The sequence below is a fragment of the Durio zibethinus genome, chromosome 3, assembly GCF_047325235.1.
Source record: "Durio zibethinus cultivar Kanyao isolate XHJ-2024 chromosome 3, ASM4732523v1, whole genome shotgun sequence".
NCBI classification, from domain to species: domain Eukaryota; kingdom Viridiplantae; phylum Streptophyta; class Magnoliopsida; order Malvales; family Malvaceae; genus Durio; species Durio zibethinus.
Genome location: NC_143164.1, coordinates 8,069,236 through 8,095,867, shown reverse-complemented (window position 1 = coordinate 8,095,867; position 26,632 = coordinate 8,069,236). Strand labels below are relative to the sequence as shown.

Genomic DNA, 26,632 nt, shown 5'->3' with positions numbered 1-26,632 from the left:
ATTTTTGTGATGATTGATTACTTCACCAAATGGGTAGAGGCTGCATCATATGCTAGCGTGACCCGATTTGTGGTATGTAAGTTCATGAAAAGAGAGATAATATGCAGATATGGGCTTCCGGAGACAATTATTTTTGATAATGCCAAAAACTTGAACAACAAAATGATGAATGAAGTATGCACTCAGTTCAAGATCCGCCATCATAATTCGACACCATATCGTCCAAAAATGAATGGGGCAGTGGAGGCTGCGAATAAGAATATCAAGAGAATCCTGGAGAAAATGACTGAAACTTACAAAGATTGGCATGAGAAGTTATCTTTTGCCTTGCATGCTTATAGAACATCAGTCAGAACGTCTACTGGAGCCACACCGTTCTCTTTGGTATATGGTATGAAAGCTGTGCTACCAGTCGAAGTGGAAATTCCCTCACTGAGAGTCCTGATGGAAGTGGAGTTAGAGGAAGCAGAATGGGTCCGAAATCGCTACGAGCAGTTAAACCTTATCGAAGAGAAAAGACTGTCAGCACTTTGTCATGGTCAATTATATCAAAAGAGGATGATGAGAGCACATGACAAGAAAACTCGTCCCCGTTACTTTAGGGAAGGAGACTTAGTGCTAAAAAGATTCCTTCCAAATCAACATGATAATCGGGGGAAATGGACACCAAATTGGGAAGGCCCGTATGTGGTGAAAAAGGTTTTTTCTGACGGGGCATTGATTTTGACAGAAATGGACGGAGGTGATTTGCCTGCCCCAATAAATTCAGATGTTGTGAAGAAATATTTTGCTTAAAAAAAAAAGAAAAAAAAAAAAGAAAAAAATGATGACTTATCTAAGTTGAAAACCTGAAAAGGCGGCTTAGATGTGAAGTAAAAGCATCATCAAGAAAAGATCTCACAATGCAGGGGCAAGTGTAGTTTGATGAACTCTGAATAATCAAGGAAGTCATCTGATTTAGTTTTAGAGAAAGAATCTGAGAATATTTTGTTCATGATTATCTTGTGATCATTCTTTTAACACCTTTATTTCAATTCAAACACTTTGACATACACTTGTTATCAGCCATAAGAAATACATTATCCTTCATTTGAAATAATGCCTATCCTTTCCTTTATCCTTATTTGATATTTTTTATCCATCAGAGAAATGTGTGATTGCATTTTATTTGTCTTGAACTTAAAATGATGAAAAGAAAAACAAACATGAAAGATCTCAGCATTACTTTTAACGTTGACAAAGGCGAATGAAAAAGGATGAGAAAAGCATGACAAGACATTGAGGTTGCAGACTTTTGAAGAAAAAAAATATTATGGTCAGATGTTGAAGACAGATTGGTCATATAAGAATTTGGATAAAAGAAGCTGAAAGCGAGAGATTTTGAGAACCTTTTTACTACAATGAACGATTTTGATTGCATTACATGCATTGCATCATGAGCACTCAGTACATGCATCCATGAGAAGTTGTAGCAAAGATAGAAATTTTCCTTTTCTTAATGAAAAAAACAAGATTTTTGTAAAGATAATGATCAAACAAAGGAATTCAAAAGAGAGGAATTTACTTGTTCAAGGATGAAAACTCAAATTTGAAAACAAATGAGATTTTTAAAGTTGTTGAGCCTCTGTTGAGAGGAGCTTTTTCAGATGAGAATTTTAAAGTTGTAGAGCCTCTGTTGAGAGGAGCTTTTTCAAGAAAGAATTTTAAAGTTATGGAGCCTCTGTTGAGAGGAGCTTTTTCATGAGAATTTTAAAGTTGTAGAGCCTCTGTTGAGAGGAGCTTTTTCAAAATGAAATTTTAAAGTTATGAAGCCTCTGTTGAGAGGAGCTTTTTCAGATGAGATTTTTAAAGTTGTAGAGCCTCTGTTGAGAGGAGCTTTTTCAAAATGAAATTTTAAAGTTGTGGAGCCTCTGTTGAGAGGAGCTTTTTCAGATGAGATTTTTAAAGTTGTGGAGCCTCTGTTGAGAGGAGCTTTTTCAGATAAGATTTTTAAAGTTGTGGAGCCTCTGTTGAGAGGAGCTTTTTCAAGAAAGAATTTTAAAGTTGTGGAGCCTCTGTTGAGAGGAGCTTTTTCAAGAAAGAATTTTAAAGTTGTGGAGCCTCTGTTGAGAGGAGCTTTTGAGAGGAGCTTTTTCAAGAAGAAATTTTAAAGTTGTTGAGCCTCTGTTGAGAGGAGCTTTTTCAAGAAAGAATTTTAAAGTTGTGGAACCTCTGTTGAGAGGAGCTTTTTCAAGAAGAAATTTTAAAGTTGTTGAGCCTCTGTTGAGAGGAGCTTTTTCAAGAAAGAATTTTAAAGTTGTTGAGCCTCTGTTGAGAGGAGCTTTTTCAAGAAAGAATTTTAAAGTTGTGGAGCCTCTGTTGAGAGGAGCTTTTCCAAAATGAAATTTTAAAGTTGTGGAGCCTCTGTTGAGAGGAGCTTTTTCAAGAAAGAATTTTAAAGTTGTTGAGCCTCTGCTGAGAGCAGAGGAGCTTTTTCAGATGAGAATTTTAAAGTTGTGGAGCCTCAGTTGAAGATGAGCTTTTCCAGATGAGATTTTAAAGTTGTTGAGCCTCTGCTGAGAGGAACTTTTTTCATGAGAATTTTAAAGTTATGGAGCCTCTGCTGAGATGAGCTTTTTAAGATGAGATTTTAAAGTCGTTGAGCATCTGCTGAGAGGAGCTTTTCCAAGAGAATTCACTTTCGGACAAAATCGTTGTCTTTGTCTTTGCCCTATTCCTGATTCTCAGTAATGTGCAAAGAGGGGCAGCTGTAGACACCGGTTTTGTCCGGGTCTACCGTTTGATTTTTAATAATAATATTTAACAAAACAAACAAAAAAACAAAAACAAACAAAACAAACAAAAAAAAATGAAAATAAGATAAAAGTCAAGGGGTTGGTACGGCGCCGAACTGATCCGACCAACTACCCAACCGGCCTTCTGACAAGCCACCAATCACGGACGGTAGGTATGATTTTCGAATCCCAAAAAATCTGAAATTTGAATCTCAAACAAGCTCTATAAATAGAGCTTGCAAACCAGAGGGAAAAAAGGGGGGAGGACCAAAAAAGAACGGCCAAAAAAAAAATCTACAGAAACGAAAACAAAAACCAAAAAAATAACACAGTCCTCGCCGTAGGTGAGGAACCTCAGCGCCGAGCCACCTGCAAAAGCCAAGAAATCATCAGTTTCACCGAAAAAAAAAGAGAGAAGAAAAATCGAAAACTTCAAAACCCGATCTACGCGAATCAAGGCCGTTTTCGGTGAAAAGGAGGTCAGATCTGTGCTTAGGGGGTCGAGAAGAATTCGTGGGAGAATTTTAGGGTTTTTTCGACCATCGGAGACGACGACCGGCGAACGACGGCGGTACCGACGGCCGGCCGGTGTGCGGTTGAAGAAGAAGAGAGAAGAAAAAAAAAAGGGCTTCTTTTTTTTTCTGAAGATCAAAAAAAATGAGGGAAAAAAAAATAATTTTGACTTTTATATAAATTATCATTGGCCAAAACGACGTCGTTTCAATAAAACCCAAAACGACGCCGTTTTAACCAAAGAAGGATCCGCGCATTGACCCGAACCCGACCCGAGATCCGCGCAACCCGACCCAACGACCCGTTTCAGCCAGCCTTGAACCGGTTCATACGAACCGCAGTGGACCGGACTGAACCGGTCAGATCGCCCGGACCGCCGATCCGACCGCCGAACCGGTCAGATAGCCAGAACCGCCGATCCAACCGCCGAACCGGTCAGACCGCCCGGACCAGCGTTGACCAGACCGTTGACCGGTCCGGTTTAGGTAAAAAAAAAAATTTTTTTTCTAATTTTTTTTATTATTATTATTTTTTTTTGTTATTTTAAATATATTTTTATATTTTTGCATGATAAATTTATAAATTTGTTAGAATAATTGTTTAATCGTTTTAATAATAATAAAATTAAAAACAAATAATAATTAAAATATATTAAAATGCTTTAAAATAATAATAATAATTTTCCCTGCCTAGATGTTGGAGGGAATAAAAATATTTTTCTAGAACAATAATTCTGCCTAGATGTTGGGGAATTATTGTTAATAATAAATAAACATAAGAAATTTTTAATTAATTTTCAAAAAATTATTAAAATCGAACTTGCTTCAAAAATCCGCCTAGATGTTGGGGATTTTTAGAGATGTTCGTATTTTCTTAAAAACGAAACCTTAAGCGCTATTTCTTAATCCTAGGTTTTTAAAACCCTTAAAAATCCAAAATCCATTAAATCCAAAACCGCTCGAAATCCAAAATCCTTGAAGTCCAAAGTCCGAAAAATCCTAAGGACACGTGTGAAAATTCTATTGGAAGCAATTTGTTCCCGAATGCCGCCTAGATGATGGGGTATTTAGGAAATTTTACTTCATTAAGTCTTTTCACACGAGTTCATAATTCATATTAATAATAAGATTAATAAATAAAAAAAGTATAATAAAATTGGGATTTTAAATATAAACAGTCGCACCTAAGCTCTGCCTAGATGTTGGAGAGTCGGGGTGGTCTCATTATATTTAAGAATCCAACTCTTAAATTGCATTTTATTAAAAATAAGATTAATAAATAAAAAGTATAATAAAATTGGGATCTTAAATATAAACAGTCGCACCTAAGCTCTGCCTAGATGTTGGAGAGTCGGGGTGATCTCATTATATTTAAGAATCCAACTCTTAAATTGCATTTCATTTTACATGATATTCATTAGCATACATACGTTATCGTATTATTATCAATAATTGTCTGCATTATTCTCTCTTTAATTTACTCATGGTACTCTGCCTAGATGTTGGAGAGTCACCAACAATTTTCTGTAAAGAATGTTATTTCATTTTAAGGATTGTTGTGTTAAATCTTAAGCGAAAATGGTTACTTTAAATTCTGCCTAGATGTTGGAGAATTTTAAGATAATTCTTTAACTTAAAGATTTTCTCAATATTCCTAAATAAAAATTTTAGCAAAAAAAAAAAAAGAATATTTTTTTAAATAAAGGAAATTAATGTTAAATTTCAAATTAAAACCATTTTTATCCGACATTGAAAATAGCGCATAGTTGAATGGTACCAATTTATGGACGTTGTGGGGGTGCTAATCCTTCCCCACGCGTAACCGACTCCCGGACCCAACCTGATTTTTCGTAAACCGAAATATATCTTTTTGATAAACTTTAAACAACCCGTTTTTATAGTTTTATTAAAAAGATAAACTTTTGGGTGGCCAATCACACCCTAATAAAGATTGATGGCGACTCCCTTTTTTTTTTTTTTTTTTTCTTTCTTTCTCAATTTTAAAACAACTCGTTTTTACGTCTGGCGGTCTCAAAACCGTTACGACAATTATTAAATCAAAACAATTGAAAACGATGATTTAAATTTAATATTTTGAGTAAAATTATTAAAATAGGAGTAAGTCTTACAAAAGTGAAATGACATTATCTTCAATAGTTTGCAAAATCCCTTTAATTATCTCAACATTATTTTCCTTCGGGAAAAAAAGAGAGAAAAAAAATTTTAATTTAATAATTAATTAACATAACAAAATATCGTATACTTTATATAATTCAAATCATTAAATTTGATTTTTTTTTCTTACTAAACCGACTAGCATAAAGATTCGGTCCTCGAAGTGCAGGAGCAAATCCAAAGACATTTTCAAGGCATTTAAGATTTGCCGAAAGTCCGAGCTTCCACTGAAGCACAAGCAGTGCCATGGCCGCAAGATCTTCGAGGTAGTCGAAATCAATGTGACCATTGGGAGAAGTAGTAGGAAGTTTTAGTGTAGTTACGAAGTTCAAAAGATCTTGTCAGTACAAATAGTTGTTGGTAAAATATTACATTCTTAATTTTAATAAATAAATAAATGTTTAGTTTTAATAAATATATTATATTTTTATTATTCTCAATTATATATAAAAAAATCTTCTTGTATTTCATATGTGTTTGCGAGAAGAAAAACTTATTACATGACATAAATAATTGCAATATTTAACAACATATTTATTTTCGTCTAATTTAAGTTTAGAGTCTAAATTTAAATCTTAACTCATCCACTTCTTTTATCTTCAAATTAAAACTTTTTTGTAAAAAAAAAATTACCATGAAAGAATTATGTCTAATACAATAATAATTAATAAAAATTATTTCATCCATCAGTAATAAAATTTTTATACTTCGAAAGTTGAGTTAATAATGTAACACATTTTTTTTAGAATAATTAAAAGAATAAAAAAATAATTAAAAAAGGAAATAATATCAATCTCTTAATCTCATTCATGAAATTTAAAATTTACATTAACAATATATCAAATATTAACTCTAATAATTAATTACTTAAATTGAGAACTTTTTTGCCCAATAAATTGAGATTGTTGTACATTCTGTTTTTTTTTTTTTTTAAATATTATGTTTTTAGGTTATTTAATACTTTTTTTAATTTTTCTCTTTTGGCAAAAAAACACCATATATTTGTTTATTGACAATGTGGCAACCATATAATGCTTCCAAAATAAAAGAACTAAATCATCAAACTAGTACTTTTGAATGAACCTACAAGCTTCAAAACTTAAGTCCTTACATCATTTTTGGTCACAAAATTTTGCATGATCTGTAGTTTTTCCTTTTCCACATCAAGAAAAAATACAACTAACCACCAATGTTGAGATATACGTCACAACTTACAAATCCAGAATCTGTTTCAATGGATTTTTCTAATTAATGAAAAAGCTGGATTACGCAAAACAAGGACGAGGACTAATAAACAACACAGAGCCAACTAACCAGGTAAGGAAGTAAAAAATGATGCGCCAAATCATAGCAAAAGGAAAATTATCCTTCACCTATCGTGGCTAAAAACAGGTTGTTTGGTCAGTTTTCTCGACATTGTACAACATGATGGGAAACATTTGCTTCTTGAAACCGCATCTAAACTATGTATTCTCATAGTACAAACCAACATCACTTCAACAATCCCTGTTAGTGGATGATTTTCACCAAACAGAACATATCCCGATCCCGTTGATCAAGCAGGAACCAGAAGTACTACACATCATGTGTTTGGCAGTACCAAACAAAAAATATGCAGCCTTCGGAATCATGTCTTGCTCATAGCTATGTATCCAAATGCCAATAAAATCTAATGAAGTTTACAACCTACCAAAATATCTGTTTCCCAGCCGAAAAAATGAAGTGAAAATAAGTTCAGTCTGAGTTGCCAACGAAAAAGCAAAGGCATTATACCATGAAATCTGAATCTTGTTATGTCCTCCAAATGACAGAATCTTTCTAACTCTTCATCTGAATAGCAGTCAACTTCTCCTCGAAATGTAGAGTATCAGCAGCAGTTAGAAGCATGTCCACTCCACCTCTACTTTTATCTGACTCCTCTCTGTCTTTCTGATTCAGATTCATTTCCTTATTATCATATGCCATTTTACCTCCTATGTCTTTCATTTTCAGCTTATTTTCCAGATTCTGATATGCTCTTTTAGCTCTGCGTATTCGCTGGATCCCAGCATCACATTTTCTGCAAAACCATTTCCCTCTTGGAATTGAAGTTCGTGGAGGTTTCATGCAATAAATGTGGTATGCAGCATCACAGCCATCGCATAAAACAATCTTATCATCATCTTTATCAATGAGGCAAGTTCTACACAGACAAGAAGGGCAGTACCAGCGGGAACAATATGATTTTAACTGCTTCATTGTCAGGCACCTCACATGATAATATTTGTTGGGGCAGTAGGGATGCTCGCAACTCCTTAACTTCTCACCTTTTTCAACGCCACTCCCACAAATTTTACAAACATGCGGATTTTTGCTCCCTGGTGATAACTGAAGCCCCTTATCAACACTACAGTTTGAATTTTCTTCCAATTCAACAAATGCTTCACAATTTGCATTATACTTGTAATCAGTAACATTATTGTTGAGAGTCCTAGGTGCATTCAATCTCTCACATATCACACAGTTCTCATGTGGAGATCCTATTCCATTAGCAGTGCAGCTGGCACAGTACCAACTTTTTGGAGGTATCTCCTTCACAGCAGGCACAATACAGGCAACATGGTACATTTCCTCACATGAATCACAAACTAAACAATCCTTCCCATCTGCTTTCTTCCCACAATGCCTGCAAGTGCAAACTTTATACACACCACAAGCATCAATTTGCTCCGGTTTAGCAAGAGGTTCTGATTCCCGAGTAAAGAACTGTTTTTCATTGAACAAAATTCAGAATACTTGGCAGGGATGAACTCAACCTTCAAAACAGATTCTTAACATAGAAAAGGAGATTGCTTGCAGGTTAATACAAATGAAAAGCTAAGGAAACAGTTCAGGTCATGATCCTCCTACCGCCTTAAAATCAAGATGATCTACAAATGCTAAATTCAAATAGCCATCAAAATGCTCTACCTATGTCGTTGGTGCATAGGATAATGGATAAGATCGGATGATAATCATTCTATACTATGTTTGATTTGTATCTAAAGAAAGGGATAGGATTGCAAGGAGGATTAATCATCCTCTTGGCATAGGATCATTCAATCTACCCAAAGTGGTGAGGATAATTTTTAATCTAAGGGATTGAATTTACATATCTTATTATACTCTTAAAAATTACATCAATAACTTAATTATATAAACTTTGAGGAAAGATAATTTTGACCAATAAATAAAATTATCCTATTTTAATCCTTGCACACATCAAACACAAGATAGGGTAACATTATTTAATTTAATCCTATTCATAATATCAACTTATAGCATCCTATCATAATCTTGTATATCAAACACACCCCGTAAGTACTAAATTCCAATAGCAAGGCAAAACAGAATGTGACGGCAGGAAAACTGTCTGTCCCACCAAATCATCAATACAAGCAGGATAGAAGACAACCAACTAGCCAGCAGAAAATATGGTAAGGTTTAGTTAAATTCCCAACACCATTAGAGTGTTTAAAGAAGCAAAACTAAAGTAACAGAGGACCCAGTTGATAATTTTGAAGTCCCAAATGAAGTAGAATTCTATATGTGAGAATCCTAAAACACACCCATCAATTCTATACAATCACGACTTCCACTGAAACCTGTCCAAAACTATGAGCAGTAGAAATTCCAAAGTCTTATTCTAAATCAACTTTATCCAAACTCCAAAAGAAAAGCACCAAATGCAGCCAAAATCTAAATCAACTTTTTTTTTTTTTTATACTAACTGCCTAATACAGTTAGAATGCACCTATAAATGAAATTTGAAGACACAGTTATGCTTTCTGCATATACAAGAATGCCAATGCATGCTATAAGCTGATTCATGAATGTTTACCTCATGTTTCTCCTCTTCCACAGCACCACGAGAACAGCCAACCTGAAAGGTTGAAGAAAAAACATCAAAAACAATTCATAGCAAGAATTAATTATCAACACAATAAATTTTTTAAGCAAATTAGAAAATTCAAGCAGCATACTGCCTGTTCATTAAGTTAACTCACCTGTTCACTGTAAGAAGTGCTTGATATGTTTGAGAGGCTCTTTGCAATGGATACAATTTCAGTTCCTATTTCTTGAAGTTTTCTCCATACCTACAGGAGTCATTTAGGTTAAGATATATATAATAAATGATGACAAAAAGAACTGGATTTGCTACACGAAACAAGCATTTCTTTTTTTCTTTTTTTGGTACTTCACAAGAATTTATTATATTGAGATTAAAATTGAGATTAACATTGCATCAAAATTGAGATTAACATTGCAGCATGTATATTAAAATCAATTATATTCCACTGTTTTGAGTTTCCTTCTAACAAGAGACAATTATTAATGGAACAAAACAAAATTTTGACAACAGCTTAGGACAACATAGATTATTTGGAGATGTGCAATTTGATTCTAGTGAAGCATAGGAACAATAAGAATTATGAGAGACAAGAAGAAAGAATGATCCATAAGGGTAACATAACAGATGCTATGAGATAGATTCTTTGGAGATATGCAACCTAGGTCTAGTGAAGCACAGGAACAAAAAGAATAATTTGACACACAAAGAAAGAATGTAACAAAGACTTCTAAAAAAACATGGCATGAAGCTGTTTAACCTTTCAGTATCTTCATTTTAGAAAAAACTAGACAGTCAATGTAACATTTTTAGTTTTAAACTAAGCAAGTCCATTCAAACAAAGCATGCAAATAAAAATGGTTATATAAGTTACCCGCTGAATATCTGATGAGAAAAGCATTGGTGAATGCTCATAAACTCCGGCTTTCATCCTTGAGTTTATGAGATTTAAGTGGAAAAGGCTGTCAAGCTTGATCCCTTGAAAATTGTCAAATAGAATCTTACACAGAGATGTGAATTTTTCAGAAATTATAACATCAAAAAAAACACGCTGACACATCTCAGTGGTAGTTTGAGGATTTGATTCCTTAAAAGACCCATTAGATATAACACCCTTCAGCCCCTCAGCTGTATGCTTGGTTCCATTAGGAATTCGCCCTGCTTGCAATGAGCATTTCTGTCCATCTTCAGGAGACGCATCAGAATCCTGTAGAAGAATCAGGAAAACAACATTTCCAATATTATAAAGGACATGGACAAGAAAAAAGATCATCACAAGAAATCATAGACCATATGTAGTTCAGATAACAGCACAAACCTTAACTGTCACATTACAACCATTTTCTCGATGAAATAAAAGTGCATCTTGAATGCAACGTTGTATACCACCTTCATCACCACTTAATAACTGATGCATGTGCTCCAATACAACATTTCTCCACTGCCTCTGTAGACAATCATTTGAACCATTCAAAGAAGCACGATGATTTGTCCCAGGAAGAGCAACCTGCTCAAAATACTTAGCATCCATTAACATGTCAACATGTCGGCACGAATAGAATACTTGAGAACGCACAGTAAAAAGAAAAATGTACATCTTTCATTAATTCTTTAGACAAACCATATAAATACAAGTATTTCACAAGGAGAAAGAATAAGTATACCTTTCATTAGTTGAACCAGATGAATCATAGAACTAAACATATTTGATAAATGAAATACAAATCAATTAATTATAACAGCCCCCTAAACATTGAATGTGCAAAAGCACTTGATGCTATAACAATTAAGCCCATAAAATATAAAATAAAATCTTAAGTTAAAACATCTGTCCATCCTGTCCTTATTATCAAGGTTTCCCTCACTAAACCTCTCACTGACCCTAATGAAGGAAATCCCAGCTTGACAGTCACAAGACCTACCAGTTATATAGAAAAGGATTTTTCTTAAGTGAGTCAGTCATAAGCCACATACAGAAGAAAATATTCAACTGTACATCCAATACAAATTTATAACATTGTTGATTACTCAAAATGCCATATACCAACCAAAAATCAATAAAATAACATCAAGTGCAAATAAAAATATCCATAGAACAGTATCAGTTGCATTATTAAAGAACAGAAGCAAATATGCATGTTCATGTCGTGGGGTGGAAAAAAAATCTGAAATCTTGCTTCAGAGTTCAGATAATTCAACAACTTTTTCATTTTCATCATCCTGGTGTTCTACAGCGGGGTGGCATGTACTACCTTGTCTTGCTTCACTAAATTCGGAAGCTTCTCCCTATTCATTATCCATTAGTTACCTAAACGTCGCTAGCATTCATAATGCAGGAATTTTATCATACTCAGTGACTTATTTGAAATGGTGAAGAGATATCTTTTTCAAAAAAAAAAAAAAAAGGATACATAAGCAATAAAAACATGAAAGTTGTCAAAAATACTATCACTTTCAACTAGTGATACACTGTTAAAATTCTCAAATACATCAGCCCCTGTTTATGTGACATATATGAAAGAAAAACACTCTTAATGTGACCATAAGAGAAGCATTTGACATATTCATGTGTGATGCTGAAACCTTCAACACTTCAAGTAAGATACACATCTTGATTAAACATTAGAGAACTATACACGAGGCCACTTTAAGAATATTTATAGAATCAATTTCTCCAGCAAACAGTTTCTAAACACTCTCATTTCTTAAAAAAGATTCAAAAAAGAACCAGCTTCACTTAACCAACAAAGCCACCCCAAAAATCATATGACTTGCCAAATACACAAGTAACAACTATTCATTGTTGTAAATTTCTAGACATCACAAACTTGCCTATTTATGTCATAATATGCATGGTAATTTTAAAGTTAAGAAAATAGTTTGAAATTGAATTTAATGCACCCAATGACTCAGTCAGATCTTCATCTCATACTCATAGGATAGTCTACAAGCAGAGTTTTCCATCTGATTGCAAACAAGTTAATATTTTTTATCCACAATCCAAAGCTAAAACAATTAAGTTCTTAAACACAAAGGAAGAGGAAATCTTGAAACATGAATAGGGGAACAAAAACATAATAAGCCCATCTCAACAACTACTACAACGTAGAAAGATAGCTAACATCTACAACTGCAAGCATACATGTTTAGATACATTTATGGAAATCTACCTGGTCCCTAGAAGCTCGCCCACCATCTTGCACTTTGATCTTTGAACTTGACCTTGACTGTCTCTGCCTCTTATATGTTTGAAAATTCTCACTTGCCCCTGAACTCCCATCACCAGAATCATTAGAAATTTCAAATCCAAACCCATTATTTACTGGTTCATTCTTGAAGCACTGAATCTCCTCCCCACACTCTGCTCCTTCACCATTGCTTGTCCCCTCCTCAACACCCATCTCCACCAATCACGAAACCGAACAAAACCCTAGTTTTCCAAGCATTCAACAAAGAATTAGGGTTTCACTCTAATAAAACAGCATTATCTTTCAAACTCACATAAAATTATCACATAAACACTTTAAAAATCATCTGAGTAAAGGAAAAATTCAAGCGAAATCATTAATAAAATCCGTTAGGCAACCAAGAAAACAAAGGAAAAACAAAAAAGAAAATTGAACTCTAAACAAACCATTCCCTGCTCATTAGCTCCACGAAACCCGAGGAACACAAAAACTTCAACCAATTAAGCAAAGTAATTGAACTAAACTTCACTATTTACTAAATATCGTACCATTTGAATCTTAAAAATAAGAAATTCAAATCATTAAACAAATACGTTTTTCTCTCTCATTTTTCCCTCCCTACATTTTTTCGAGTCCCGAACACCAAATAACAAAAAAATTTGTAAAGAAAAAGAAAAGAAGAATAGAGAAGCTTTTACCTGAGTTGAGAGAGCTGAAATTGAAACCCTAAAAGATTGAAAATTGTTTTACTTCGCGAGAAACTTTTGGTTAGCCCTGCAACTTCTCGTCTTATCCCGGTTTTTTCAGAACAAAAAAAAAACAATATTTGAAAATAAATGAGTTACAGTTACAGAAGAGTTTTAGTTTACTAATTTTTTTAGTACAGTTTGGTTTGTTGGGTCGGATCTGAGGCGAGATGATTCCGGTTGACCGTAGGGTGTATCTGACAGGTGGCTGTTGCTTAGGGGACTAAAAGTGTTGCTAAATCGAAAAATGGTCAAATTCAAGTTAATTTGTTATCGGCCTTTCGAATCAAAACTGATTGCGATTGGGCAACTGATTGGGATACCGAATGCGAATTCAACGTGAATGAATTAATATATGTATATAATTTATTTATATATTTTTATAAGTATTTAAATTTGATTTGTGTTTAATAAAAAAATTAAGTTATTTGCTTGAATTTAATTTATTTAAATAAAAAAATATTTGTGTTCAGTTTGAATAAATTAAACAAATTTATTTATATATATTAAATGAATATATTTATAAATATATATAAATAAATATATTCATAAATAATAAATAAATTATAATCAAATAAATTTAAATAAGTAAATTGTAAACGAATATAAATGAATCTTAAAATAAAATTACGATAAAAATTAATGAGGTGTTGGTTCAGTGATAAGCAATTTGACCCTAAGTAGACTTTACTTACCAAAAGTAGGGTTTCAAAACTTAAAGAAAACCTTCGTTAGGAGAAGAGGTAACTTAGGTGATCACTGTTATTAGATAATTGATACTTCACTCTCAGAATAGTGATACCATTTCCGCCACCATATTTTTTCGTACAAAAAAATTATGATAAAAGATAAAAATGTAATTTTATCATTATTATTATAAATAAATAATAAACAAATAATAAATAAAAAATAAACAAAAAAAATTTTAAATGAATTTTAAAAGAATTTATCACAAATACAAACGAATTAAATAAACTTCTATTCGTATTCAATTTATTTAATAAATAAATATAAAATATTATTAATGATCATTTATTAAATTTAATAAACTAATAAAAATTAAACATATTTACGAATAATTTATCGAAAGTTTTATTCGTTTACACCATCACAATTAAGTACCAATGATATTATATTATCGATTCATTTTCTATTTTACTTTTATTACAACGAGTTTTTACAATAACTATTTTAGTAAATATGCATTTGATATAGTTGGTATTTAATATTAATTTTCAATATATTTAAATGAGATAAAACTTTTTGTTCCTTCACCATATCTCCAAATTCATTTTTTTTATTATTTTTTTTAAGTTACAATTCATAAATAAAAAAAAAGTCAATTTAAATAATATATAATTCACTTTCACTACAAGAGATTAGATTTTTAATGACAATTTTTTTCACATTTAACGGCGTTTTATAAATGCCACTAAATGATTAGTGGCATTTGCCCAAAACGTCGTTAAGAGTATCACCTATACTTGCGTCTGAAAAAATAACGACATTTTTATAAAAACGTGACTAACTTAAAGGTGTTTTTATCATAAAATGATGCTAAATTTAGAGACATTTATAGTAAAAAATGTCATTAAATTTAGTAGCGTTTATAGTAAAAAGTACCGTTATATTTTGACATTTATAGTCATTTTTATGTACAAAGGTTGCTAAATTAAAAAATTTATTTTTTAAGAATTTTCTTTTAATATTGATTATTATCATTAAAAAAATATTAAAAAAATAAAAATGAAGTTAAATTCATAAAATTGAATATTATAAATACATAATTTATTCTAATATGGATGGAACATAAAGTTTAATATATGTAATAACATTCAAATTATTTTAGCACATTAACCAAAAATTTAAAATGTATGGAATTGATAATTGCATAGATTTGAAACACTACCATTTGTTGAAAGATTTTTTTCATCTTGGTCATTAACATCTTCTGTTGTTGATGATTTTCATACACAACGAATCCTTTCAAGTAAGATTAAGTTGTTTTCATCAAACACCATGATATGAAAAAACAAACAAAACAAAATGCCAAGATGAGATGAAAAAAAAAACATAACAGACTATTTTAGAATGTTTTCCTAAGAATATCTTCAATGAATCAACAAATTCATGTTAACAAGCAACAATTTTTTAGTAATTTAAAAAAAAAAAAAAAACTAAACCTAAAATTTCATTTGTGTTTGTAACTAAATTCAACATTTAAGTTCAAGTTTTTCAGAAAAAAAACCCTATTTCTTTCACTTTCTATTATATCTTGAATTTTTCTCACCAACCAAACAAAATCAGACTCAAAACTGCAATAACGAAATAAATTGGTAAAAAAAAAAAAAGAATAGTCAAACACTAATAATTGCCAATTTTGAAATAGAGCTTATCAATGGAGCTTGAATGGCAGTAAAAATGTAACAAATCAGATAAGAAGTTTAAGAATTTGACCCAACAAATTAGATTGAAAGTTTAGGGATTTGACCCAAAATACAAGAAAGCTAACTTGAAATTTACGAAAATAAAAAGAAAGAAGATGAAAATTGATTACAAAATGACTAAAACTTAGGTAAAAAATGAGAAAAAAGCGATCCAAAATAAGCAAAAATGAAAGAAATAAGTACGAGAAAGAAAAGCAAAAAGGGATCTCGCAGGTTTAAAATTTAAGTAAAATTAAGCAATGGAAATGTGTGATTATTTAAGGCATTTCTGACTAAAAATATCTTGAATAATCTCCAAAATAATTGAATGCGATTATTCAAAGCGTTTCTGGCTAAAACGTTTTGAATAATCTTGTTTCATTTTTTTGAGATTATTCAAGATATTTTTGGCCAAAAATATCTTCAATAATCCCCTTTAACTTTTTTAAAGATTATTCAAGGTATTTTTGGCCTTTTATTTTTTTTTTGTATTATTCAAGACATTTTTGGCCAGAAAATTCATTGAATAATTTTTTACAAAAAAATTGAATAAGGTTATTCAAAGTGTTTTTGGCTAAAAATGCCTTAAATAATCTCTTTCATTTTTTGAGAAATTATTCAAGGTGTTTTTTGAAAAAAAAAAAAAAGCCTTCAATAATCTCCTCACATTTTTTTGAATTATTCAAGACGTTTTTTGTCAGAATACACCTTAAATAATCCTTTACGAAAATTGAATGGGGTTATTCGAGGCATTTCTTGTCAAAAATACCTTGAATAATCCCCTTTAATTTTTTTAGAGATTATTCAAGGTATTTTTGGATAAAAACACCTTTAATAATCCCCTTCAATTTTTTTTAGAGATTATTCAAAGTATTTTTGACTAAAAATGCATTGAATAATCCAAAAATAATAATAATAATAATGGATTATTCAATGAGTTTTTAGGTAAAAAACGCTTTGAATAATCCCTTAAAAATTTGAATAGAGTTATTCAAGTCGTTTTTAGTCAAAAATATCTTAAATAATCTCCTTCCATTTTTTTTAAGATTATTCAATGCATTTTCTACAAAAAATACCTTCAATAATCCTTTTTTTTAAGGATTATTCAAAGCTTTTTTTTGCTAGAAAATGCCTTGAATAATCCTTTAGAAAAAATTGGAAGGGATTATTTAAGACATTTTTTGGCCAAAAACGCCTTGAATCATCCCTTACCTTTTTTTTGGATTATTCAAGGTATTTTTGGTCAAAAACGCTTTAAATAATCCCTTACAAAAAATTGAATGAGGTTATTCAAGATATTTCTAGCCAAAAACGCTTTAAATAATCCTATTAGGGATTATTCAAGGCATTTTTTATCAAAAACGCATTGAGTAATCTTTTACTGAAAACATTAAAGCTGTTCAGTCGGCTAAAGCATATGACTATTAACCATAAGGTCTTACATTATAAATACCTTGAATAATTTCTTATTAAAAATATTAAAACAGTTCAGTTGGTTAGAGCATACAGTTATTAACCATAAGGTCCTAGGTTCAATCTTTTCCTCTAGCCTTTTAAGGGTTTTTAAGGAGTGCAAAAATGCATGTTAGTGGTGTTTACATTATAAACACTCTATGTTTATAAAGCAAAGTACATAGTGGTGTTTAGGTCAACAAACGTCACAAAAATATATTTTCAATGACCTTTTTAAATCCAAACGCCAGTATATAAGAATTTAGTAGCGTTTTATAAAAAAAAGCCACCAACCTTATAAAAATATAAAACTTTGTGGTATTTATTTAAAAATAACATTAAAAAATAGTCACTAAATCTTTATGTTTCTGTAGTATTTATTATTGGATTTATGACCTATGAGAAAAAAAAATTAAATTTTTGTTTCTAACAATAGCCCTTTGCTCTCCCTTAAGCCAGCATATTGCATAGGAGACATGATTTTTAGCATTGACCACTTTTTGATGCAGTTAGTGTTGAAGCCCTTTTTTTTTTTTTTTTTTTTGGGTCTAAAAAAGGGCAATAGCATAGATTAAAAAGAAGTACGATGCATCATTACGCCATTGGCATCGTCAAACTAGAGTAGGAAATGGTTCGTATGGGATTGAGAATTAATAAGGCTACTGAACGCCGCGGCGTCAAGCTCAATCTCAATTTTCTGCACTTCCACATCCAAGGCAATATTCAGACCATCCTTAAGAGCACAAAGTTCGGCCTCCACACTAGTGCCCTTGGGAATGTGTCTTGTACATCCCAAACTACAATTTCCCTCTTCATCATGTAACAACGCCCCAGCACCAAAAGTCCCTGGGTTCCCCGACAACGATCTGTCTGTGTTGAGTTTATGCCATTCAAACTTAGGTGGTTTCCATTGGACTCTAGTGAAAGTTGGCCATGCACACGTGTTGGTTTTGCCTGTCATTGCATGGCACTTAGTGGCTTTTTGCACCGCATGTGGGATACAGCTTGCCTTCAAAAATTAATCTGTTTCTAGCAGTCCAAACCTCCCATAGGAAAAAAATGAAAACTGTTTTCCAGGGCACTTTAGGGGTGCGGTACCACATTTTAGAGGTGGCATTGTATTGAAGCCATTCGCTCCAAGTAACATGGTGGTTGTAGGACGCCTGGTTAGGGGGTTTTAGCTGCGTCCACCACTCTATCACCTGTGGACATTCAGTAAAAATATGCGTAATTGTTTCCTCTCCCCCTTGGCAGAAAGGACATTCCTCTTGAACATTCATTCCACGTCCTCTAAGGAATGTTCTTGTTGGTAAATTTTGGTGTATACATTCCCACCTGAAGAACTGCAGCTTGGGAAAGATTTTTTGTTTCCATATCCATAGGCAATGCTCTTCTTCTTCCCTGCTGTTAATAAGGTCGGCGTTGGAAGCAAGTTGGTAAGCACTGTTTAACGAGAACTCTCCAGTGTGTGAGAAATTCTAGCATATGGTGTCCTTTCCTCCTTTCATGACAGGAAAAGGAATACTATTCATGCAGCTCAATATGTCATCAGGCATAATGAAGGATACCTGTGGGGTGCCAGAATAGTTCCAGCTTTGTTTGACCTGCCTCACTGTGAGGGATTCTTCATTAAGATTTAGGGGTCTCGAAATAAGAAACCTCAAGTTCACTCGCACAAACCAGTTGTCAAACCAGAAATTCACCTCAGCTCCCTCGCGAACGATCCATCTTATTCCTTTTTCGATAATCTGTTGGCAATTCCGCAAGGATCTCCACATAATGGACATATCAGTTCTTTTAGTACACTTCCCATATAGATATTTGCTACTAAGAACCCTTACCCAGAGATCATCTTGTTGATGGATCGTCCTCCAGTAAGTTTTTGTGATGAGTGCTTGGTTCCTTGGCTTACTCCGTACCAGTCTTAGGCCACCTTTTTTTTGGCTTACTGACCTCTTCCCATTTGATTCTATGTAGTTCCTGGTATTTTGCCCATCCCCCCACAAGAACCTCTTATTTATTTCGTCATGTTCACGACAAGTTGAAGCCGGAAGTAATCTACATTGCAAGTAATAGGTGGGCAGTGCTTCCATGGTAGATTCGATCAGCACCATGCGCCCTGCTGGAGAGAGGAGTTTAGATTTCCACCCTACAAGTTTGGACCTCACTTTCTCGAGAATGAAGTTATAGTCATGTTTGTTCACTCTTTTGTTGTGTAAAGCAAAGCCTAGATACTTGCCCAAGTTGTCCGTTTTCCTATGTTAAGAAAGGTTGAAACCCAGTTCTGTTGTTCCGTGCCAGTATTGTTGGAGAACAACACCCTAGATTTTTCTAGGTTAACCTTTTGCCCCGATTCCTCCATAAAGTGTTCCAGCACCTCCTTGATGGCTTTCGTGGATTTCTTGTCAGTTCTAGAGAAGAGGATCACGTCGTCAGCAAAGAAAAGGTGCGAGAGGTTTGGTCAATTTCTAGAGGTTTTGGCAGGAAATTAACCATTGTTTGTTGTCGTAGGCCTCCAGAATCAACAGAATTAGATACTCCATACATAGGATGAAGATCTATGGTGAAAGAGGGTCCCTTGACGAATACCTCTTGGAGGGGTAAGTTTATCTGTTTTGACGATGTAGATTAGGGGTGAGCAAAAGTCGGTTTGAACTAATTAGATCAACCGAAAAAGAGTGAATTCGGTTGAATCGGTTTGATTTATTCGGTTTTAGTTATAATCAGTTTTTTAAATCGGTTAAATTGGTTAATTTGGTCGGTTTTCGGTTTTTAAAATTGATAACCGTAATGACTGAATTAACCGACTTTCTAATAATTTAAAAAAAAAAAACTGAGATAAATATTTTTATTTATTTTTTTTTGTAAAATATTGTTGAAATTATTAAATTCTTTAGTAATTTAGTTTGAATGACACTAGAGTTTGAATTTTATTGAATTGAATTTGTGGTTAAATAATTATTCATAATAGAAAAAAAATGATAAAAAAATCAGTTATTTAACCAAACCGATCGAACCGAATCGATTTTGATCGGTTCGGTTATGATCGGTTATTTAATAATATTCGGTCGATTCGATTATTTGTTAAATGAAAATCGATTAAATCGGTTATTGATTTTTTCAAACTGAACCGATCGAACCGATCATTTACTCACCCTTAATGTATACAACCTATTTTGTTGGAAAATTTTTTCAATAATAAAATGGACTTTAATTGTGCAAACAGGTCTTAATACAAAAAGTAAAATTTGAACCTAATGATTAAAAGTCCAAAATTTTTAATTTAATTTTAATTTTGATTTTTACTTTAATTTTGATTTTGCTTCTAATTTTAGTTTTGATTTTGATTTTTAATTTTTAATTTTAATTCTTATTTTTGTTTTTAATTTTAGATTTAATTTTAGTCAAAAAAAAAGTTAAAAGTAGAAAAAAAAAGTGGAAAATTGAAGATCACGATTCTTTTAAAAATTGAAGATCCTTGAATTCAATCTAGATTTGGAAATTTAATGATTAAACAAATTTTAGAAAACTTGGATCTTAATTCAATGAAAGAATGAAAAATTATAGGAAATTTAAATATGGAAAATCTTATTGAAGATTTTATGAAATTTTGGGTTTTTCCAAATTTGAAGCCTTATAAAAGGCACCCCCAATTTGCGAACAGAGGTGGAGCAATTAGAGGAAAGGAACACACAAGGAAATGGGGCAATCATATTTTTTGGGTTTTATTTTTTGAGAATTGTGCTAGGGTTTATGGGTTTTAGGTGATTTCTGATTTGATATTTTAATTACAGATTGATAGTGGATTTTGGGAATTCAACACTGAGTAATCTTGAATTTCTAAGTTTTTTGGTTTTGGGACTTTTGGTTCAAATTTTTGAGTTTGAATTATTTAATTTGGAAAAATTTTGAGTTTTCTGGGTTTAGGCTTGAAAATTTAGATGACGTTTGAATTTTTCAGTGGAATATACGGTGGTCGAATGAAAAATACGACTATCGATTTTTGGGTTGCTAGATAGTTTTCTAGAAAACTCTGGATTTGTTTGAATTTATTGACGACCAATTGAATTGCTCATGCCGGATTCTAGAAAAAGTGGTCTGTTTTTGGAAAATGTTAAATTTTTCGTTTGAAGCTAGAGAGAGGTCAGAGAAATTGGGATCTAAATGGAGCTAAGCAAGGCAAATATGAAGAAAGTCTAATTTTCTTACCTTTTATATAAGCACAAAACAATGTTGTTTTGAGCACAGCCAACCCACGTCCCTACCTGAGTGGATCCGTTTGGTGATACAGTTTTGACCCTACTCGGATTGCAATTTTTTTTTGTTTTATTTATTTTTTTTGTTTGATTTGATTTGACTTTTCTGCTTGGTTTTAATTTTGTTATTCTGAATATTATCTGAATTAATGTAATGCTGAAAAAAGAAAAATGTTTTGATTTTTACATGATAATTTGTTTGTCTATTATTTTTGCATGCTATCATGATTAGTATTATATATTATTTGTTTGATTTTTAAGTTAATTGCATGTTTATTTGCATGATCTATATATATTTTTATTTGCATGATTATTTGCATGATCTATATAATTTTATTTGTATAATTATATATTTATTTGTATGATTATCAATTTATTTATTTGTATGATTATATGATTAGTAATATATTTATTTGCATGATTATTTATTTATTAATATTACATGATTTTATGTCACATGATATGATATTATATGCTATTGCATGATTAATATTATATTTGAATGATGTCTAATTGCATTTTTTATATTTACTGTGTGCGTAATTACATGATTATATTTAATTACATAATTATTAATATATTTGTGTGATTATATTTGATTTCATATTTATATGATTATTAATATATTTGCATGGTATTATTGCATGATAATACAAATATATTAATTATCATGCAGTAATAATAATTATATAAATATATAATTATTATTAGTGCATGATAATTAATATATTTGTATGACATTCTTGCATGAATATTTTAGCATGATCTAGGCATGATATTATTACATGATATTTGGTTTGATTTATAATATATTTGCATGATAATTTTTACATGGTATGATTTTTAATATTTATTGCATGATTGCTTAATTGTTTGATATTTTGATAGAATTTTTGTATTACTATGTTATGATTTTAGTTTGCATGATAACAACCATCTTTGATAAGGCTTGGGCAAGATAACACACAATTAATTTGGTATCAATTTTGGGCATAAAGGAGTGCTAACACCTTTCCTGCATGTAACTGACTCCAGAACCTTAGTTTTGTTGATATAGACTAGAACCTATTCTTTTTAGGAACCTTTAGTTTACACTTAAGACAACCTTAAAAAGGATAAATTCATATAGGTGGCCAATCACATCAAGGTAAAAAAGATTAGTGACGACTCCATAATTTTTGTATCTAATAGATAAGTTCTCCCAACCTAAACATTATGATAGTTTGGCAACTTCACTAAGGACATTAAAAAGTCTAGCCATTAGTTAGTTATATGTTATCTTAAGCCTTTTTTATAGTTTTATTATTTAATTATTCATGTGGAGTTTTTATTATGTAATTATTCATGTGAACTAACCTATTTGTTTGTGATTTCTTACATGTTTGTTTTACAGATATTATTTTTTATTCATACTTATCTATTTGATTATTTGACATGTCCTTTTACACACATTACACTTGCATTTATACATAGTTTTATATCCGGGCTTTATCCTTTATTAAGAGGGAGTAAATACTTACATTCTCATGAAATGATAACCTCCGTGTGAGTTAGTGAAAACTATCGCTCAAATTGAACCCTTTTCGTTTGAGCCTATAATGGTGGGCGATGATTAGGGGTGCCCTACTAGTCTATAATAGATGATGATGTAGGGAATAGTTTGGGAGCATTTAGATTGTCAAGCTTTAAACCCAATATGTACATAAACCCTAAGAATCCAAACCTAGGTTAGAGCTCTATCTTCCCTTTATTAGAAAAAACCTAAATAAGACATGTAACGAAACAATTATTATTATTGTAAATTTATATTATTCCTTGTATATATTTTTACATATTAACCTTTTATATGTTAACTAACATTTTTCTTTACTTTATTTTGCATACATACATCATTAGATTTACATAAGGAATGATTGTCATAAAACAATTTTAATAAAGAAAATCTTAATTACATTTATGAAGAGCTTATCAAAGTTCTTTATAAGCCTAAGAATGAAGTTTGAGGAAGCTCAGCTTAAAGATTGTTTACCAGTCAATTATATAACTATTCTGCTTGCTAAAATCCATTTCAATCTAAAAAAAAAATGATCTTAATGATTTGGTTAGTATTTGGAACCAATGAAGTGTCACTGCTAAGGAAATTTTCCAAAATAAGTTTGGATAACCTATTTTACTTCTTTTAGTCCCTATCGATGATTAGCTTATTGGGGTCACGGTTCAATTTTATGACTCTTCATATCATTGCTTTTATGTTCAATAAGGTTGATATGGTGCTAACTATTGAAGAATATTCAACTCTCCTCCACTTGGATCTCCTTAATCCTGATAAAGTATATTGAAAAAAATAAAAACTGGTTACCAAAAAAGGTTTGCTTAAATGATGGTCGTAAATGTCCAAATTGTTGATAATTGGATAAAAGAACAAGGTGAAAGTGTTGGTATTCCTTTGTCTATTATTCGTGACTTTATATACAAATATTTTGGCACTAAAAGAGGAATGGATTTGATGGCATTGGCTTTATATAGGATGATGGTATTTTCAAAAGTAATGGGTTATATTGATGTTGAAGTGATGGATTTTTTTGATCAATTTGGTTACCAAATCAACCCTATTCCTGTAATTTTAGCTGAGACTATTAGATCTTTAAATTATTATCATCAAAATGGATAGGGCCATTTTACTAGATGTGCTCAATTGTTAACCATTTAGATGAAAAATCATATAAAAAATAATAATGGTAAAATTCCCAAGCCTTATTTCACTACAAGCATTTCTATCAAGGAATTTTGTGAGAATGAATGGCCTACACAAAAATCCAAGGAAGCATGGATCTTATTTCTACACAAGCTCACTAGCCTAGATGTGATATGGAGAGCTCTTTGGATGCCTTATGGACTAGTGTTGTATGGTTGTGAAGATTAACTTTGGGTTCCTCTCTTAGGCCTTTGAGTTACAGTGAGTTATTCCCCTATCATGGTGCAAAGATAATATGGTTATGAATAATTTATCCTAGCCACTTCTAGCCTTAATAAAATAAAGTTGTCATATGTTGAAATTAATGCCTCCATAAAGATAGCCAAAACCCTACAAGCTTGAAATTTACCTTAAAGGAAAAATAAGAGAAAACACTTAAATAAAGTTACCTCTGAGTATTTTGTGTGACACATTAAATGAGGTAAAGATATTAGAATATCTGAAGAAGCAACTTTAAATGGTCCAATAAAATCACCCTTCTTAATCCCCTATTTGTAATAAAAATTGCTAAAAGAAAATTTTATCATTAAATAAACACTTATTAAATTTAAATTACTAATAATATTTTTAATTTTTTTTATATTATTGATCTTTACATTAAATTTTATCAATCGATTAGTTTGAATTTTTTTATGTAAATTTGTATTAAATCAATTAAAAAATTCATAAATTTCACTTAAAAAAACTTGATTTATCCAAAAATTATTGTATGATTCTTGTAACAAAACAAATTATCTTCATAATATTTTATCAAATGAAAGATACAAAAGAAAAGAAAAAAATTTTAATTTAAACGTGGTAAGAAATTTAAATGATAAATAGATTTATTTTTAAATGATACATTATTATCACCCATTAAATTAAAAAAAAATTAAGGGGAAAAAAGTGTAGAACTATTTGGTTTTAATACATATAGACCCCATAACCAGCCGGTAGCAATAACCGCACTTCTGCTTCCCATAGGACCAAAAGCTAAAAGAAAAAATGCGTAGGCACAGGTGCCACCGGGCCGCGCGATCCGAATCCGAGATGGAGAGCGAGACGGACACCGAGACCATGAGGTGCATATCGTGCAAGGAAGAGTACGGAGCACGCGACGCCGGCACGTGCAAGGAGTGCTATGAGGAGGCAAGCGAGACCGAGGAAGAACTGAAGCGAGAGATCGAAGAGCTAAAAGCCAAAGTCGCCTTTTTACGCTTTTGGTCTCCGCTCGATCATACCCACCGTGCCTCCAACTCGCCCGGTATCTTCTTCCCCGACATCGTTTTGGTCGCTTCCGATGATGGGTCTCCCGGCCTGCCGACTATGCCTGTACCCGCCCATAAAGCCGTTTTGGTACTACCCATCTGATTGAATTGCTTTAATTTCTTATCTAAAATGCAGAAATTTGAAGTTCTAATGTAAAACAAGTGCGACCCAAACTTAATTTTTTGGAAACTTTTATGGATTAACTGAAAGGAAATTTTTTTTGTCTGTGAGGAAATTTTGTTAATTTCTGCGTTGCCAATTTTTCGGAAGCTTTATTTGGAACTTTGGCTTTTAGCTTTCAGAAACTCACTTTCGGATTTTACTGTATCTAAAATCCAAACTTTGGGTTTTTAGAAAGTCATTATTTGTTTGTTATTTTGCAACTATTTATGAAAATTTGATGTGAAACCAGGTAAGTCGTTCACCTGTATTCAAAGCAATGCTTGAGAATGAGATGGAAGAAAGCAGGAGTGGAACCATCAAGATCAGTGATGTATCATACGATGCGCTTCGTGCCTTTGTAAACTATTTGTACACTGCGGAAGCATGGCTGGATGAGCAGATGGCTTGTGACCTTCTGGTTTTGGCTGAAAAATACCAGGTGAAGCATCTCAAGGGGTTCTGCGAGAAGTTCCTGGTATCCAAATTGAACTGGGATAATTCACTTGTGAGCTATGCTTTTGCTCACCAGCACAGCGCCAAGCTCGTGCTTGATGCAGCTTTGTGTTTGATAACAGACAACATGGATAAGCTTACTAAAAGGGAAGAGTATATGGAACTTGTCGAAAAGGATCCTCGGATTGTTGTGGAAATTTATGAAGCTTATCTCTCCAAACAGGTGAATACCGCTGCTCATAAGGATTCTTCAATGAAATCATAGTCAATTCTGATCAAGAATTGTTTTGTTCATCATTTGGATAATGTGTTTTTGGTCATTGCTGATGGATGAACTTTTAGTATATATAAAAGAAGAAAAGTTTGATGATCTATGGTTGGGGAAATCTATGTTACAAATTTACAATGCATGAACTTTTAAGTTGTAAGTAATCTGCATGATTTGGGATCATTATTGAGAAGACAATAATGAAATGAGTTTTAGATGCTTTAACAGTGCAGCCTTCTTTTGGTGTTGCAAGGATTCTATGCCATTTGCTAATATATATTGTACTTTTTTTTTCTTTCCTAATATTCCTCAGAAAGTTTCCTGAAATGATGAATTCACATATCCCTCA

General features: G+C 32.0%; 2 protein-coding genes across 3 annotated transcripts; one reads left to right on the top strand and one right to left on the bottom strand.

The window, feature by feature from the left end:
* Window positions 1-6,688: 6,688 nt before the first annotated feature.
* Window positions 6,689-13,368, bottom strand: LOC149519597 (PHD finger protein EHD3-like). 2 transcript variants are annotated; one of them, XM_089758358.1, is made up of 7 exons: window positions 13,216-13,368; window positions 12,500-12,759; window positions 10,648-10,848; window positions 10,204-10,536; window positions 9,487-9,576; window positions 9,321-9,362; window positions 6,689-8,206 (listed from the first exon to the last, which is right to left on the bottom strand). In XM_089758358.1, exons 2-7 carry the CDS (start codon window positions 12,728-12,730, stop codon window positions 7,280-7,282), a joined length of 1,824 nt encoding a protein of 607 aa, XP_089614484.1. In that variant the 5' UTR covers window positions 12,731-12,759; window positions 13,216-13,368; the 3' UTR covers window positions 6,689-7,279. The 2 variants fall into 2 exon arrangements, with proteins under 2 accessions (XP_089614484.1, XP_089614485.1); XM_089758359.1 differs by having other exon boundaries at window positions 10,648-10,836.
* An 11,717-nt stretch (window positions 13,369-25,085) lies between these two features.
* Window positions 25,086-26,586, top strand: LOC111301796 (BTB/POZ domain-containing protein At4g08455-like). The gene is made up of 2 exons (XM_022897771.2): window positions 25,086-25,487; window positions 25,813-26,586. The coding sequence occupies exons 1-2, from the start codon at window positions 25,137-25,139 to the stop codon at window positions 26,278-26,280; spliced, it is 819 nt and encodes a 272-aa protein (XP_022753506.2). The 5' UTR covers window positions 25,086-25,136; the 3' UTR covers window positions 26,281-26,586.
* The last annotated feature ends 46 nt before the right edge of the window (window positions 26,587-26,632 follow it).